The 17057-nt window shown below is 33.8% G+C and overlaps 1 protein-coding gene across 2 annotated transcripts in view; it reads right to left on the bottom strand.

Moving 5' to 3' along the window:
• Positions 1-398: 398 nt before the first annotated feature.
• LOC144446456 (shootin-1-like) overlaps positions 399-17057 on the bottom strand; it is a 104618-nt gene continuing 87959 nt past the window's right edge. For both annotated transcript variants that reach the window (XM_078136221.1, XM_078136220.1), the window contains 6 exons: positions 10716-10815; positions 10170-10231; positions 9612-9691; positions 9058-9123; positions 8652-8815; positions 399-7558 (listed from right to left, as the gene is read on the bottom strand). In XM_078136221.1, coding sequence (XP_077992347.1) covers positions 7183-7558; positions 8652-8815; positions 9058-9123; positions 9612-9691; positions 10170-10231; positions 10716-10815 — 848 coding nt within the window. In that variant the 3' untranslated portion in view covers positions 399-7182. The remainder of the gene's footprint in view (positions 7559-8651; positions 8816-9057; positions 9124-9611; positions 9692-10169; positions 10232-10715; positions 10816-17057) is intronic.

Below are 17057 nucleotides of genomic sequence, written 5' to 3' on the forward strand. Positions count from 1 at the left end.
TTAAATGATACTTCCAATGAATATTTCAAATATTAATATATTCTTAAATTGTCGAAAATCCACTGTAAACTACTAAAATATGATCTGCTTCAGTCATGGGTGGCTTCTTTTCCACAAGATGGTGTCAATTATTTGTGCAAGTAAAAACAAAAGTTTACATTGTAATACCTGTGATGGCGCTAGATATAAAAAAAATCCTCACCTCGAAGCTACATAAAGTTGCTAGGTTCCTTTACTGTAGATGGGATCAAGTGATTCATGTTACACCACTGAAACTTACTATTAAGGCTATTGAACTTTCTGGTACAAAAAAGAATGAACAACAACAAACAAACAAACAAACAAACAAACCAATGTCAAATAGAAAATTAGATTTCTTTATTTGCTGTTGATGCTATCATAAACTACAGTGAAGTCAATGTGATACATACAGTACTGGAAAAAAAATCTGCTACATTTCAGAGTAGATACGTTGAAACTTGCATATAGTCAGTGTCTGAAAATTGCACAGCTAATGAAAATCAACTGATCTAAAATTTGACAAAAACTACTGAGTTGAATTAGAATTACTACCGCCTTGCTATCTGCCCATTTTCAAAATTCAAAGCACATCGACACCCTCTTGTCATTTTTCAAACCAATCAATACTATGAAGATCTACAAAATCATGCGTTAGGATAAAAAAAATTGTGCCAAAAAGTTAGCTCCCGTGAATTCAAAATTCAAAATTTCTAAATCAGGAAAAGTTCCAAATCATATATCCATATGCTAACAACAGCATGGTTCATAGACCCTCCAACCATTGGTTGAAATATCAAAACTGGATTTCTGTATAACATGCCTGGTGCAGTCACTGACATGCTATACAATCAAATTTGAAGTCAGAACTAAATCTATCAACCCCTTTATGTAGGTGCAGGACAGTGAGGGCAGGGTAACACAACATATCTTTATAGTCTACTACATCCAGGGGGTGAGACAACTTGGTCAAACCTCCAACTTTGAAGTGACTCAGCTAGAAGTGATAATACTTTATGTAGAATGTTTTAGATAGGTGTTTTACTTTCCTGTAGTGCTGTGTCAGCTTTTTTGGTGTTTGACTACAGTAATAATCATGATTATCTAAATCTCTAAGAAAAATACACACAGTTGTGGTGATGTCATAGTAGCATCACAGAGTTGTGTTGTCATGGTTACTGGAAACCAAAATAGATAACCTGAAACTCTGTCACAGAAAGAACATTTAAAATACATACCTGTCTTAGATATTGCAAGCTAGGGTTGTTAATCATTCAAAATTAAACTTATATAATTTATTTTCTTAGCAGTAGCTGTCTTCAGTATAATGTGAACTTACTTGATAGAAGAATAATTGAGAATTGGAACTTTCATCTATTTGACCATTACACCAGAGAGTGTATAGTGGTAGACCCCTGGGGTGGGGGTTGGGTTTTGGGGCACTTATCCACTGGTTTGGTAGGAGTGTGTAACCCTAGTGCTAAATCCTAGATCCCATTTTAGATCAATTTGAGTCAAAACATATACATCTACATTTAGCCTGGAGACTTGGTTTAAATGTCAAACCAGTATGTTGAGTCAAGTTTCTGAGCTACCCCCATTTTAGCAGGGTTCCAATTTCCAATAGGACAAGTCTAGATGACCCAATTTGTCACCAATGTCCCCAAATCTACACCCCCCAATGTAGACCAGCATCCAAACTGCATACAATGATAACACATCTGTATGTCAGCATTTACATTGAGTATCAATCTGGCTTATGATTTTTGCATGCTTCAGAAGACTTGAGTCACGATTGTTTGTTTCTGATTAAATTGGTAAACATTTTTTGTCTACCCCTGGTCACAGCCTTGCCTGTTTCTGATGACCTAGGCCATGTTTCTGATGACCCAGGTCGGCTGATTCTCATGACCCAGGTTGTCTGTTTCTGATGACCTAGGTCATGTTTCTGATGACCCAGGTCATAGCCCAGATCACCCATTCTCCAAATCATAAGCTGGACTAGATTTGATCACCAAAATCTAGGAACAGCTGCCATGTGGGATATATTATAGTTATGTGTTGTGTTGAAATACAAGTTGTCTATCAAATCTAATTAAACATAATTGATATCATAAACATGCAATCCCTTGCCTCACATACACAAAGCACCAAGATAAAAATATCTCTATCTAATATTGTACATATCATTTCCATATATTACAATATAATTCAATAATTACATCCGTACTCCTTCAGACTTACGATAATTTCATGAATCACCTAAACCTTAATTCTCAATTTTTTTATTGTACTTTAAAGTTTTTGAGTAGTTTGAAACATGCCGAATCACTTTGTGATTAAATATACTGACTGGTTCAGCTCATTTCTGATGACAGAATTGAGCCAATCAACTGGTTACATTTATTTTCTCTCATAATTGACCAATCAACTGGTTATGCTAATTTTCCATGACAGAACTGAACCAATCAACTGGTTATGCTAATTTTCCATGTCTGATTTGAACCAATCAACAAGGTTTTGTTGACTTCCAAATGAGCCAATCAAACTCCTTTATTTGTCTCACATGACAGCTTAACTTATGATCACAAATAGAACAGTTAAATAGTAAACAATTTTGAATTTCTTTTCGACACTAGTTCTGGAAAAGAGACACTATGACACAGAAAGCCTCTCTTAGTAGTAGTTGGTTGTTTTCCAGTGAAGAATTGAGAAAAGTTTTAAATTCTTTAAAAAAATGACACTTGTCTGACTTCACAGTTTTCAAGTTCAAGTTCACATCTAGTTTTTAGACAAATTAGCATGCAGAGATAGTATAAAAAGATGAAAGCTAATCTTAGATAAGAGTCGGCTTTGACCACACACTATGTAAAACATCAGAATATGATTTTAATTTTGAGTGTATCAGATACCTAAAATGACACTAGTTTTTGTATCTCTAGATTTACACAACACACATAAGTGAAAGTTCATTTGTGTGAACACAAAACTCACCCACAAAGGTTAGACTGTCGACAGTCATTCATGCCTTTTTTGCTATCTAAAACTAAAGTCGTCGCCTTGCTACGATCCGGAGCAATACTATAACAGTGTACTGATTAGCAACAGCAAATGCCGGAGGCACAAGCTCGTGCCTTCAGCACTCACAGTTCCTATCAGTATGCGTTAGTATTCAGTGCTACAGAGCGAGGCGACGACTTTGTTTTAGATGAAACATAGCAAAAACGACACGAACGACAGTCTACCACAAGGGTCTGAATATCATGATAGCAAGTATGACACATTGAAAGATTAATTTTACATTTATGCTATTAGAATCTACTCTTCCTCATTGTAAGGGGTGAGATCAATAGTTCAATGTAGGATACAAAAATTAATTCTTTTACTGGGGGGGGGGGGGGGTGGTGATCCATTTTAGTTCTCATTCTACAAAATCAATTTTACTCTTAATGGATTTGTTTATACCCCTAAATGCAAATATTTAAAAAAAAATTGTCAAATTGAGAAAAAGAAGAATTTTTGCTTTAGTATTAAAGCGTCACCAAAAGAGCATTTTTTCTTTCACTATGATACATACCAGTTTTGTATTCATAGCATTACATACTACTACATACTGATTTGAAATTGATTGTGCTGTCCGAAACATTTTCAATTTTGGCCAAATTAGTTAGAAGGGGGTGGGTTAGGCTTTAAAAAAAAGAATTTTTTTTTTTATTCTACATTGAACTATTGATCCTCAACCCCTAAGATTCAGAGGAAAGTTTGCTACATCACTAGACATGATGATGTCAGGCCTGGAGAAATACACCTTGTCTGTGATGATACCAGGCCTGGAGATATACAATCTGTCTGTCTATCAGTTTGTGTGCAAATTTCATTTCTGATAGCTCAAGCTTTCAAAGAGACTGCTATTAAAGTTTTGCAAGATTCACATACCGTCTTACACCATAGAGAAGTGTCTTGATGATCAGACTGTAGAATATGGAATATAAAGTTATGACTATTTCATTCAATATCCAATGGTGTGAAATATTTATTACACAAAGTAGTACAAATCTAACTTCTCTAAATCTGAAATCTGAAAATTAAGACTTATTTTGATTCTTAGAATCCGACAAATTATAAGATTATCCCAAACACCTGCCGAAAAACTCAGAAGACGTCTTTAAGATTGCACTGAAGATAGGTTCAAAGGCACAGATAATAATACGAAATACTCAGAAGAATATCCTTCAAGTTTATCAGGACATTCATCCTACTGGAATACTGATTTCTACAAACATTCGTCTAGGATAAAATAGAACTAAAACAAACACACATATTGTTGTACTAAATGATAATATATTTTCAAATATCTTCTATATATTTATCAGCAAGACTGACGATAAAATATCTGGCTTCAAGCCAATTGACATGTAGTATTAGTCATGTGACTATCACATGACACAAATCTGGCTTTGAGCAATCACTATTTGATTTGTGAGTTGTCTAATTTTATCCTCTTTTCTCACATCTTAGTAATACTATAATTAATGTACAATTAAAGTGACGAAAGTCTTCGTACTCTGATATTCAATACACACCCTAAAACAAAGTGAAACTTTGCACATTTTCTGTGCATTTTTTTTTAATCAATTTATTGGGCAGTGCTTCTTGACTAACATAGATCATTATGCATCAACTCTTATCTGAATTCACTGACTATGATATTGCAGTTAAAAGAATCAAAAGTTACTCCTCTAAATTCATACAAACATAACTAAATTATAAACTAGTAACAAATCAAATCTAACTTACCAGTAACCTAAACTGACAAGTCAAAATAATGTAAATATGAGTCTTACATAAACTTGATTTCAGAATTTCAAGGCCAATTTAATGTCAAATTGAAAAACAACATAACTGGAAGACAAACCAAGTCCAATGATATAAAAAAAAAGTTACAAATAATATTCATATCAAAAGTAGGAACAAAAGTATAAACGTAAATAATAATGTTGAAAAACGGACATCAAAAAGATTTGTAATTTCTAAGGAATGCAAGTCAAATATTTTGTCTGAATATTCAGGTCTCATTCTACATATACCCGAATAGAAATCAAATTCAGGTTTTCAACATATGAAATTAAAAACTGAGAACTTTTTCCTACTCACATTTTACATAGTACCTTATTTCTGATATATTTTTTGTATTGATACCACATGGTTACACGTTGAAGAGATTGACTTTCATTTTGTCTTTCGTCTTCTAAGTAGAGTCTGAACGATGGGTTGGAATTGATATATTTGTTTGATATGTGGGATTACAGAGGATCAAACACGGCTGAGAAGAGGACTTTGGTCTATAAAGGGTTGGAAAGTTGTTACTTATCAAAATTAATATTGAGATTATTGTATTTAATATTACAGAATTAAAATTGGATGGCACCAAAAAAGGCATCAGTTTTAAGTATTAGCTTGAGTAGTTTGCACCATAAAATGAGCACCCTTAATTTGCTCTAATATCAGCAAAGTTTGGATTTCTGATAATGGTAGAAAGATCAATTCAAGCTTCTCACGCAATTCAAAGAGCACCCTTTATGTTAGTTGCATTAATATCAGCTTTTTAATTTCTCTAATGATGCTGGGGAACAAACCTACTCTATTTTCAATTCTCTAATTCTCCTCTATTCAGTGTCTCGTAAGGTAAAATGACAGATCATCTCTGGATTGAATTTCACAAATGCGCACTAAAAGTTTCACCATCTCAGGTTTCACTTCTAAAACTCAATCTCCAGTTGATTCCTTGCAGACACAAACAAAAACATTATATGATATCTAAGCTTCTTGAAAGGAACTGTGAGAAAAGATCATTGCACAGTGAATATGACATTGTATCGTATTTCTATGACAACTGTTATGATATCTAAGGCTTAGCTACTAGGTCTGATTTCACCAAGTTTCATTGAAATGACAAGATAGTAAATCCTTGCTATCAGTTTCACATATCCAACTATGAAGTCATGTATGAAACCAATAAATATATATCATCTACTATTAAACCACAATAAAATTCAAATTTTGATTTTTGCAGTTTATATGGAAACTGATATAACACTGAATTTCTCATTTAAGACATATGCAATTATCTATGTTGCTTAAAAAAAAAAACTGTATTCAGTCATTACTTGCACCTTTTGTTAAAACACACCCTTTTCTTCCCCAAAATCTGTGTAATTCACAACTTACACCCACTATTCCTAAAAAATCTGTGTGTACTCATACCTTTGTTAAACCATACCCCCTCTTCTCAAAAATCTGTGTAATCAACAACTTATACCCTCCATTCCCAAAAATCTGTGTTCAGTAAAAAGTTAAAATACATTCCAATATCTAATTAAAAGTACTCATGTTTTTGATAGACAATGTGTAGACTTCAAATCTTGGCAATATTATTTTCTGTTACTGTTCAAGTGATTATCTGAAATACTTAAAGCATGGAATGAAGTATACAAATCTACATGATACACCCTAAAATGATTAAAATTTACTTTGTGTAAAAAACTGGTATAATTTATCCTTGGACCCACTGAATATTAATCCGAGGTGAAAATGGAATGATTCCTCTCTAAATTTGGCAAGTTTCTTGTGATTGCTCTGAATCAATGTGTTCTCTATGGAAGATGACCTCAGGTCAATTTCATTGATGAGGTCAAATGGCACAAAAGGTCATGGATAATGAAGTCTGATATTGAAAGTTTTTTGATTCCTTGAAACGGATTTGTGAATGAAAAGATTTAACATTTTCTTAACTGAGTTGATATTTGTTTTCTTACTAGATTTAACTGGTTTGCAGTGATTAAAATTTGTCACGACACTGCACGATTTTGACCTTATCCACAATCAGAAAACAAATGAGTTAGACTAAAATCATAAGGTTATCATGCTATATCATTGGAAGTCAACTTTCATTTTTTTTAAACACTTTTTTTTTTTCATTTTCCTCAAAATACTTGAATTTGTTTTCAAGGCACATCATTCTTTGCACTATCTAGTTACCATGGAAACAAGTTGAGAAATGATTCACTCAATATCAGGCAGCACATTCTGCTAATGTTCATAAATCTGTATTTTTTTGGTATCATTTTTCATATACTCCAGGGAAGTATTTTAACACTTCTAATATTACACAGTCTGATACAAATCATCCTCTACAGTGTTATTGTCATCTGCTTCACCATAGACATGCTCATCTTTGCTGTCCACAGTTTCATAGATGGTGTTTGCCATTACTTGATTCTCATCATACACCTCATCTGTTCCTGTCACTGTTACAACATTCTTAGCTCCATTTGAAGTTACGTTATTTCCTACTTTCTTGACTTCATTTCCTAGAGTGCCTTCCTCTCCTGTTTCACTGCTCTCTGATTTGACTTCTGTGTGGGTATCGCCCATTTGTCGTGGTGGAGGTGGTGGTACTTTCCTTTTCACACTTCCACCGGTTGAGATCTCGTACTCTTCAGACATAATTGGGACACTCTTTGGTGGTGTACAGCTGGCTCTGATATGGATATCAATGAAAAAAACTCTTATTTGTAATAGTTTTCTTCACTTTGATGGATGGTCATGCGTCCATATCTTTGTATATGCCATTCCTGTTACCTAGCTATAAATGAGTTTGTCTTGTTTGGTATATACTTTGGTATATTCTTTCTTTGCCCTATCTTTGAATAACCTCCAAAAGGGGGAACACCACTGCAGGAAATAGAGACATTTTCATAAACTATGGGTTCTTGAAGTCATTTCATGATTTTACATCACCTACAATTACTTGCGATTTCTGAGAAACATCAACTTGATCTTGTGCATTTATAGGTTATCTATGCTATGGGCTATTGCATTATGGGAGATAGCAGAAATACATCATTCAATGGTTGAACACTGAATATTCATAACAGCTCTTTTACATTGATGTGCATTTTGAAGTCATGAATAATGCATTTCTGCTATCTCCCATGATGCAATTGCCCATAGCAAAGATACCCAATAAATGTGCAAGATCAACGTTTCTCTGAAATTGCAAATAATTGTACGTGATATAAAATCATGAAATGATACTCCAGAACCCATGTTTTATGAAAATGTCTCTATTTCCTGGAATGGCATTCCCACTTAAACACATCTCAGTAATATAACGCATGCTTTTGTCATATTTGATGCCATCATATACTGATAACAGGGACGTGGTTAATTTTAAAATTAGCAGATAAATTTGGAAAAGTACATGGGAAAAGCTTGAATTTGATCAGCAAAGAATATTTAGTGGTTGTAACAAAGACATTTTTAAATACAAATTCTTGAAAAATTAGGTACTAGCAAGAAACTACAGAATACACAACTGTTAATAGTCAGCTACCAGTCCTTCACTGATTAACTGGTAAAATCACTATACTTTATACTTTGTACAAAAAAGGGCCCAAATTCAGGACATAATGGCTGAAATTGAATATTGCATCTCAAAGAAATTGCTTGTATCTTATCCATTCAATCAATGGATACACTGACAAGTGAACGAATGATTACAATTTGGCACAGCTGTTGAAAATTGTGTTTTTGAAAACTTGTTAAACCCTCGACCATAGTAGTTGTTTTACCTTCGTGGTGCCTCTGGCAGTGGTGATTTCAGTGTTTCAGAAACATCTCCATCAGTTTTTAGTCGTTGTCTTCGTAATCTCTCCATCAGTTGTGGATCAGCACCCCCATTTTTTTTATCCTTTCCAACAACATCATTTATCATCTGTTTCTTCTTCAGATTATTCTGGATTTACAAAAAAAAAAACCCAGATAATATGATTGGCCACTGAGCAGATGTTAAACTAGTTAAAGCAAGTTTCTCATTGGTAGTCATTTTAAGAACAAATTTTCTGTCACATCTTGTGATTGGTCACTGACCAGACAGTACCAAAAAAACTTGTTTCTGATTGGTGTATACATAAATATATGGACTACTCAGTCCAATTACAATGAGTATAACATGACTGCATAATTAAAGACACCTACCAGCATAACTCCAAGTTCCTGGAAGGCTTCACTATCCTTCTTTTTACCAGGTGAAGCAGGGTTATTCTGTAGAGGTAAAAATCATACAGGTTATCAAAAACATAATATTTCATTTTTTTCAGACTGATAGATAAATTAAATTTCTTAGGACAGATGGACAGACAAGCACGGATATATTTAGATTCTGCTATAAGTTGACATCATGGTTTTATGTTACATCAATCATAGTGGTATGACCGCTACAGTTTTCATCATAGTTTACATCATATATAAATGTTTGATGTCGCACTTGTGAGTGTTCATTTAGGGGGAGGGGGAGGGGTCCAAACAAGCGATGTTCGTTTGTTGAGCTTGTGCGACATTGCAATCGTCTCTTAATTTTGTCATGTTTTATATTGCTATAAACCACAGAACAAGTCAGAAATGATCCAAAACAAAACTAACCTAGAAACATTAATAATCAAAGCTGAACATCTTAGTAATTCTGGACAACAACAGGACAGTATGGAATCCTGACTTACAGCATAAAAGATTGAGAAACAACAGACACTTACACCGACAGATTTCAAAGGAACACCTTTTTTGATCCGGTTGATCATTTCATTGATGGCGTCTTGGCAGGGGTGGGCATCAACTGTCAATATTATAAACCAGAATGTTTTTATACCAATGTTTAGAAAAAATGTATACACAGTATAATAGTTAATGAGAAGCCCTTAGACAAACCCTCACTGATTGGAGTGTATACAGTATATACACATGTTTTCATTTTTTCCTGACCAACCAGAGTGAACAGTTGAAATAGTTTCATGTTTACTGGGTATACAACAACAGATCATAACATATCTACAGTAACATATATATGTGAAAATTGTGTAATACTTTTAACATTTTGCAGTCGTTTACAAAATATTGTGAAATCTTTCCAAGTGTTGGCAATTGTCTGTTTCATTGAACTGTATCAAAAGTTGTGGTAAAAACATTTGTAAATGCATTAAAACGTTTTCGTATATCACTTCAAGAATTCTATCCCATAATACATTTCACATATGACCTTTGACATTGACCTTTGACATTAGTATATCTAACACATTGTAGAGAATACTACTCACTCAGTGGTTTGACTGATGCTGGGGTACCACGTTTCTTCTTCCCTATTACTGCTCTTAAAGCACTGTGGACAAAAAAGGGAACATTGAACGACTCAAGTTTGTTGAGACAGTACACAAACTTGTACACGTAAAATACTGACAACTTAGTCATAGAAATGATTGCAAAATGCAATGTTTATGACATAAAACTTTCGTGAACTTATTTTGATCAACAGCAAGGAATTAAATTATGGGCAATCAAGTACAAAGATTTTTTGTGTGTGTGTCAGCTGTTTACACCGAAATGTAACAGTACTTAAAAGATGTGTTAATAAAAATAAATAGAAATAACTTCAGTGTCCATAGTGTAAACCTGGAAATCGTTTCAGAAAATAACGCAATGACACAGGCTAAAATGACACACTTTGCAGAGTAATGATCAACAACAATTAAAAAAAAGTGATAGGAGGATAAGTTAAAAAGTAACGTTTTCTGGAATTTAAAATTGAAATTGTATCTGGATCCATTGTCAACTACCAGTACTAATACAAGAACAAAACGTCTTACCTTAGTGGATTTATTGGTGGGGGAGGTGGTGGGGGAGGAGGAGGTGGTGGTGGGATCGGTTTCAGCAGAGCTTTCTCCAAATCTCTTTCCAACTTCTTTACTGCAAAACAAGAGTTTTGAAAAAAAAACCACATTAAAATAATATTTATATAAAATCCCTTCAAAATGCCATTTGAAATTGTCTATATGACATGAAAGGAGACTTTTCTCCATATCAACATGCTCTTGAAAACCTTACAAACTACAGCACACTGAGGGCAGCAAACACATGCATTCTACTCTCCACAACAATTAAATTGGGGAATACCTTTGACAAATCGAAACCATAGAGGGCGCTGTCACTTCAGTGCAATAAAATCAATCTCCAGTGCCAGGTGGCTCTTTCATATGCAATTCAATGCTGATTGTTTCATGGAATGCTTCAATGCCTTTGTTGTGTCTGTAGACTTAATTTCAAGGTCATACAAGGAGCTGCTGACAATAACATTTCCTGAGGAGTGAAAAGGGTCTCTCCATTGCCTCTCAATAGCAAGGTTACATTCTACTAATGAAGTTACTACTCAATACACTGTTACAACATTAACCATCATTAGAGTTAGTGCACCAACGAAACAGGAAACAATACTGATGAAATCAGGAAAATAGTGTCAATTATTGCTTAGATTGATGATGTATTTGATATTACAGGTGATTGTTACATCCTTTCAGCTATAAACATAACAGGAAAATACACTTTTCAATTTTCTTTTTCGCCAATTTTTAAGACTTGGGGGAAATTTCAGCACCAGCATTTTTAGTTGTTTTACTGTAAACGCCTCTTTTAAAATGCAATCATTGCTATGAAATATGATATTTACTCCTAGATTGCAGACCGGATAAATTCATTTTCGAAATTAAAATTGTACCATCAATACTCAAATGACAATGTCAACACATTAAAACATACCCATCAGTTGTGCCGTATTTGGGAAGCACATGATAGATTTTTGATATATTTACAGCCAAAGTAAAATAACACACTGAATCTTCAAATTCTGATACCAGTTAATTTGTACATTCTGATCAACTGGCTGTTTGTAGCTATTTTGGTATCAAAATTCTTATCTTTTGAGATCTGTGCCATGGTGAAAATTGAAAAGATCCTAAATGGATCCAAAATATGCACATGAAATCAACATGATAATCTCTTTATTCCCCTCCCTTAAAACAACTAAAATGCTACATCTGTTGAAACTGTTAACATGCATGAAATATACAACATTTCAAAATGTAGTAAATTTCACCTTCCATCCTCTAATACATCAAAGCAATGCTACTATTTTGACGATACTAAAGTACGTATGCGTCAGTGAACAAGAAAACTGTTATACACTGTTATACAGTTAGCAATTCTCGGTCCTCTCCACAAAATTAATCCGACCACCACAAACAAAATTCGAATTCAAATAAATTTATTTAATTTTTCTATTTTTTGATGATCACAACTGACTTGTTGTAATAATCAATTAAACGTAATAGTACGGTACCTAGATATAAATTACTGACATTCTGTACGAGAAATAATGCAAATTTTTATTTCACATTCCTGAATTCTGAAAGTTCATAGATAGCATTATTTGGTGCCTGGGTCTCTGGTTGTCAGGTGTGTGAAACTGACAGGTAAATTCATAATAATAACATCTGCCATGATGCATAGTCTCACTGAAACCTACATATGTCAATGACCTACTGGTGCGGAATGCAAGCCAGGGGTTGTTGAACAGCATTGACACGACCTTGACCTACTGCTTTCTCATCCATCTATCAGCAACTGCTTTTACAAACGTTTCTCTTTTGGTTGAATAATCTCGAACGAGGCAATTCATTCTTTGTGCTTTCATCAACACCTTTCAATGTTATCACTACATTGCAACACATACACATACACATGCACACTTGGGTGACTCTTCACAAAAAAATTCCACATCAACACAGAGACAGTCATTCATATATACAAACAAATGCTGACAACAAAAATGGATTATTCCAACACTTTCTTTTGTGTTCATTATAAGTGAGAGACCTGGGAGGGTAAATATAAAACATGCATGATGACACAGATTATGTTTCCATGGTTACCACTGAGCGAAGAGCTCCTCTCAACTTCTAAACATAGCATCTTGGTATGAGTGGAGCAGACTTCATATGTAATGAGACAAGAATCCAGGCAACCTCGATGACGGTGATGATGTCAATGCACTACAGAGTACTGACTTAAGTTTAAATCAATACTTAAACACTAATAGGCTGCTTGCAACATCTACCTTTGACCTTGACACTCGGCTCTCTATCTCATCACACACACACACTTGCCTAAAGCCCAATGATTACTTTCATATCTTAATTTAGAATTCAATCAAACATATTAGAGGTATCTGTGAAATGGTAAGGGGTCAGTGAAATACCCGACTGATATGGTCCTTGAAAACAAAAGCTGGTACAGGTTCTATACAATGAAATCCACATAATCAGAGTACTTGAGACACATTTTATTTAAAGCTTGCAGGGCATAAATCTCTCATAAAACACTGTCATTACTACTATAAGCTATTCCATAAAACAATCAACTCTGCCATTCATCAGTGTCACCTGTCTCCTAAATTCTCATCTCCGTACACATGCCACAAAATCTAGCTATGCTCCTGTTTTGAAAAGTAGAATTTTTCCAGGAAATTAACATTTTTCAGTATTAAAATGACTACAAACATGGGCTTGGATTTTCAACTAGTGTTGCACCTCCGTGTCCTTCTAAGTTCTAGTCTAGGGGCTATCAAAGCCATGGATAGCCTGTCTTCCTGGTGAAATAAACGCCACAGATAGACTTTAGACTATGGGCTTTCACAAAGAGATTGTACATTTTTCTTTTACACAAATATATTGTTAAAATGACAACTACTGGTTTTATAAGAAAATCAACATTACCAAACAATCGCCCTAAACGAATGTGTGACATCACATGTTTATATATGATGTCAACCATGATGCAAAATGTAGCAGTCACACCACTACAATTGATGCAATGTAAAAACATGATGGTAAACATGACTTTCCAACCTTATGTACCTGTTTACTGAGATGATCATCAAAATACTACCGAAAACCCCAGCACTGTATTCCACATTAGAAGTCGATTTTTATCAACTTATGAACATGCCAGTTGTAAACACAGAAGCTGTTATCACTGAAGGCGTGAAGTTTTCGAAATTTAGTTAAAAGTGCGAATACAAAGTTCAGCAATCACATTGATGCCAGAGCCACCTCTCCTCCTAAATGAACGAAGTTTGCTTATTGAGCTTGTGTGACATTGTGCGATCATCCCCAAGTGTAGTTACAGATCAAATAACATAGACAGGCTAGTGTAAGAATACGTCAGAGTGGGAAGGATCATAACACTGACAACTCTCACACTGACATTTTCATGTCATATTAGAGTTATTACTATAAAATAATGAATTATATTTATTGACAATTGACAAAGATTAGATGTAATCACTAAATCATAATTCATATGATTAATAACCAGACCTCAGTAAAAAACACTTGAAACACAACAATCTCAGTCTTCTTGGCATTAATAGAACTATTTACTACAAATTAATATCCGTAAAAGTCAACAAAGCTCAATTTACGCTGTGTAATTTGTCCCTGACTTTCAAGTATGTTATACATCATCTGTTTTATCGTCAATCTTTATGGTCAAGGGACGACACAAAGTGGTCATGTTTTGCCCTTTCTATTCAGACGTTGAACCTCTTAAAACTTGATTGCGTTTCATTTTATTCATGGTGAAAAGTAGGCTCTTTAATTTTGCAACAGGAATTTATGAAGGTACATTATTTAAAGGCTCACAGATTTTACAATAATGTGAATTTTTATTGTCGTGACCTGATTTTACGAGTCACAGCTAAATTATGAATTGGTTCCAAAGCAAAATGAAGTCATCAATATGCAAAAAGATATTTCACATGAATCAATCATTATGCAAATTTGGTTATTAGTATGTAAACTCATTTAAATGAAGTAATTAATATGCAAAACCATGTAAGACAAGTTCTTCTTACAGAATTAACGATGATTTCCACTGTCAAATGCAAACCTATGCAAAGAAACAACAAATTAAACTATCTCGGTGTGTTCTTGGCAAATACACCACATGAATCCCAATCATTACAGTTTATGGATACGTTTTTTTTTTTATAAAAAGAAGCAAAACATTCCAGTAGTTAAAATATTAAAGGGGCACACGTTGAGTTTATTTTGGCATAATTTGTGATGTATATTTATAAGATACTTCCAGTATTGCACTTTAAGCATACTTAACCACCACTTGCAACTGACTGAACTCAAACCTGGTATCAAGATATAATTCACGAACGATATGATGACGTAATTTATTATACGCATCAAAAATGTTTTTAAAAATCCCTACGATGCAATCAACTGTTTTAACAACACCAGAAGAGAATTATAATGTTATAGGAAGCACACACACCAACATTAAAATTATTATAAAATAGTTTAATCAAGGTTATATTTGTGAGTATTTTCACTTTGAGTAAAAAACTTATAAAACTCATAAACTCAGCTTGTGGCATTTTAAATTTATGTGCCGTTCATGATGGCGATGAATGAGATCAGGCAATATTTTCACAATTCATACAAAACCAAGGAATAACTATTACCAATGTTTTAAAAATTGTATGTTTACAAAAAAAAGACAGACAAATTTTACTCCAGTTTGACAGCAACCTACAAGTGATAGACAATATAGAGTTTTTGCTGGAGCGGAAATTAATACTTTGAAGGATGCAAATAACAGAATAATTGAAAAAGAAATTGTAAACAATTTGTCACATTTTGACTTCAAAAATATTGGTCACAAAGAGGTGGAAAAAATTGTTCAATATTTGTTCAAAAAATTTGCTTTAAAGTATGTACTGTGGAAGTGTAGATATTTTGTAGTACCTCTATGACAGATTACGATAACAGTTCCTAAACTCCCAGAAGATCAAAATGTCCCACTATTACCATTTTCAGTAAATAAATCATAGCGTGCTTTCAGAGAGACAAACATCTCCTTTTGTTTGGTAATTATGAGAGGTAATCAATACAACCATCTGCATGTATTGCAATAACAGAGACACATCGTGCACTGAGTGAGGAGTGGAACAAAGCCAGAGTGATTAGATTTACAACACTCTTGTGTATTCTGGACGGATTAGCCCGTCTAGCCACAATAATTACACTCTTAAAGTGGGTCAACTCTTGAAATCACCTAAATCTGTGTGATTTCTTTTTTGTCCGTAAAAGTATTCTTTGTCAACTTTAACGTCAGTTCAATTGTCTACGCCCACGTGTCCTTTGTTTTCACTTTTATACCATTCATTCTGGGTTAGTTGATAGGCCACTTCTTTCTCCAATTTTGAAAACATTTTTGAAAACATCAAAGTCATGCTCTGTTCCCTATTTTTAGTGATACCCTCATAATATTCTAATGACAATATGGCATTAAACCCATTCCAATAAATATGCCTCTTATGGTTAACACGACATATTTTATAGTTCTTCTAGAAAGGCTTTGATTTCCATTTCAGAATAAATGTTGAAATACGATTCTAAAATTATACATTGAATGCATCCTCAGACACACACAAACACACAATCTTATATTAATACATAAACAGACAAACACCTGAACAGACAGACAAAGAATATTAAAGGGACACAGATTATAAAACTGGCAATTTTTTGGCATTTAATTTTCAACAACACAAAAATTATCGGACCTAAAAATATATTCTCAATATCGATCAACTCTCGAGTCCCTTTGTTGCCAGTGAGATGAAACGAAACGGCAATTCCTTTGTCATGGACCAAATTACAAATATTCTAATTTTGCGTCTCAAAAGCATGTTTCATTTGATAAATTATTCAGATAGTGTATATGATTTCGATGGATATTTTGACAAAATGTCGTGAGTGATTACAGCGTTTTATATTCTTTGTCACACGTGTTTTGATAGGTGTCATCTACAACATGACAGATTCAGTTTTAGTGTATTTTGGTGGCCTTTGTTACGTACGACACAAAAGCTTCTATTATAGATATGATGCTTTGATAAGAGGGAAATTACCCATAAATATTCACACACTAATTTCAAAAAATAAACGTGATGAAAAAATCTTCTGAAAAGTTGCAACTTTTTCACTGAAATAATCTGTACCAATGTGTATCATTTTGGAACTAAACCATTCCTTTGAGTTTCTTGATATGGGTGTAAACAACTCTAGATTTAAAAGCCA

This window comes from Glandiceps talaboti, chromosome 15, assembly GCF_964340395.1.
Source record: "Glandiceps talaboti chromosome 15, keGlaTala1.1, whole genome shotgun sequence".
Taxonomy (NCBI): domain Eukaryota; kingdom Metazoa; phylum Hemichordata; class Enteropneusta; family Spengelidae; genus Glandiceps; species Glandiceps talaboti.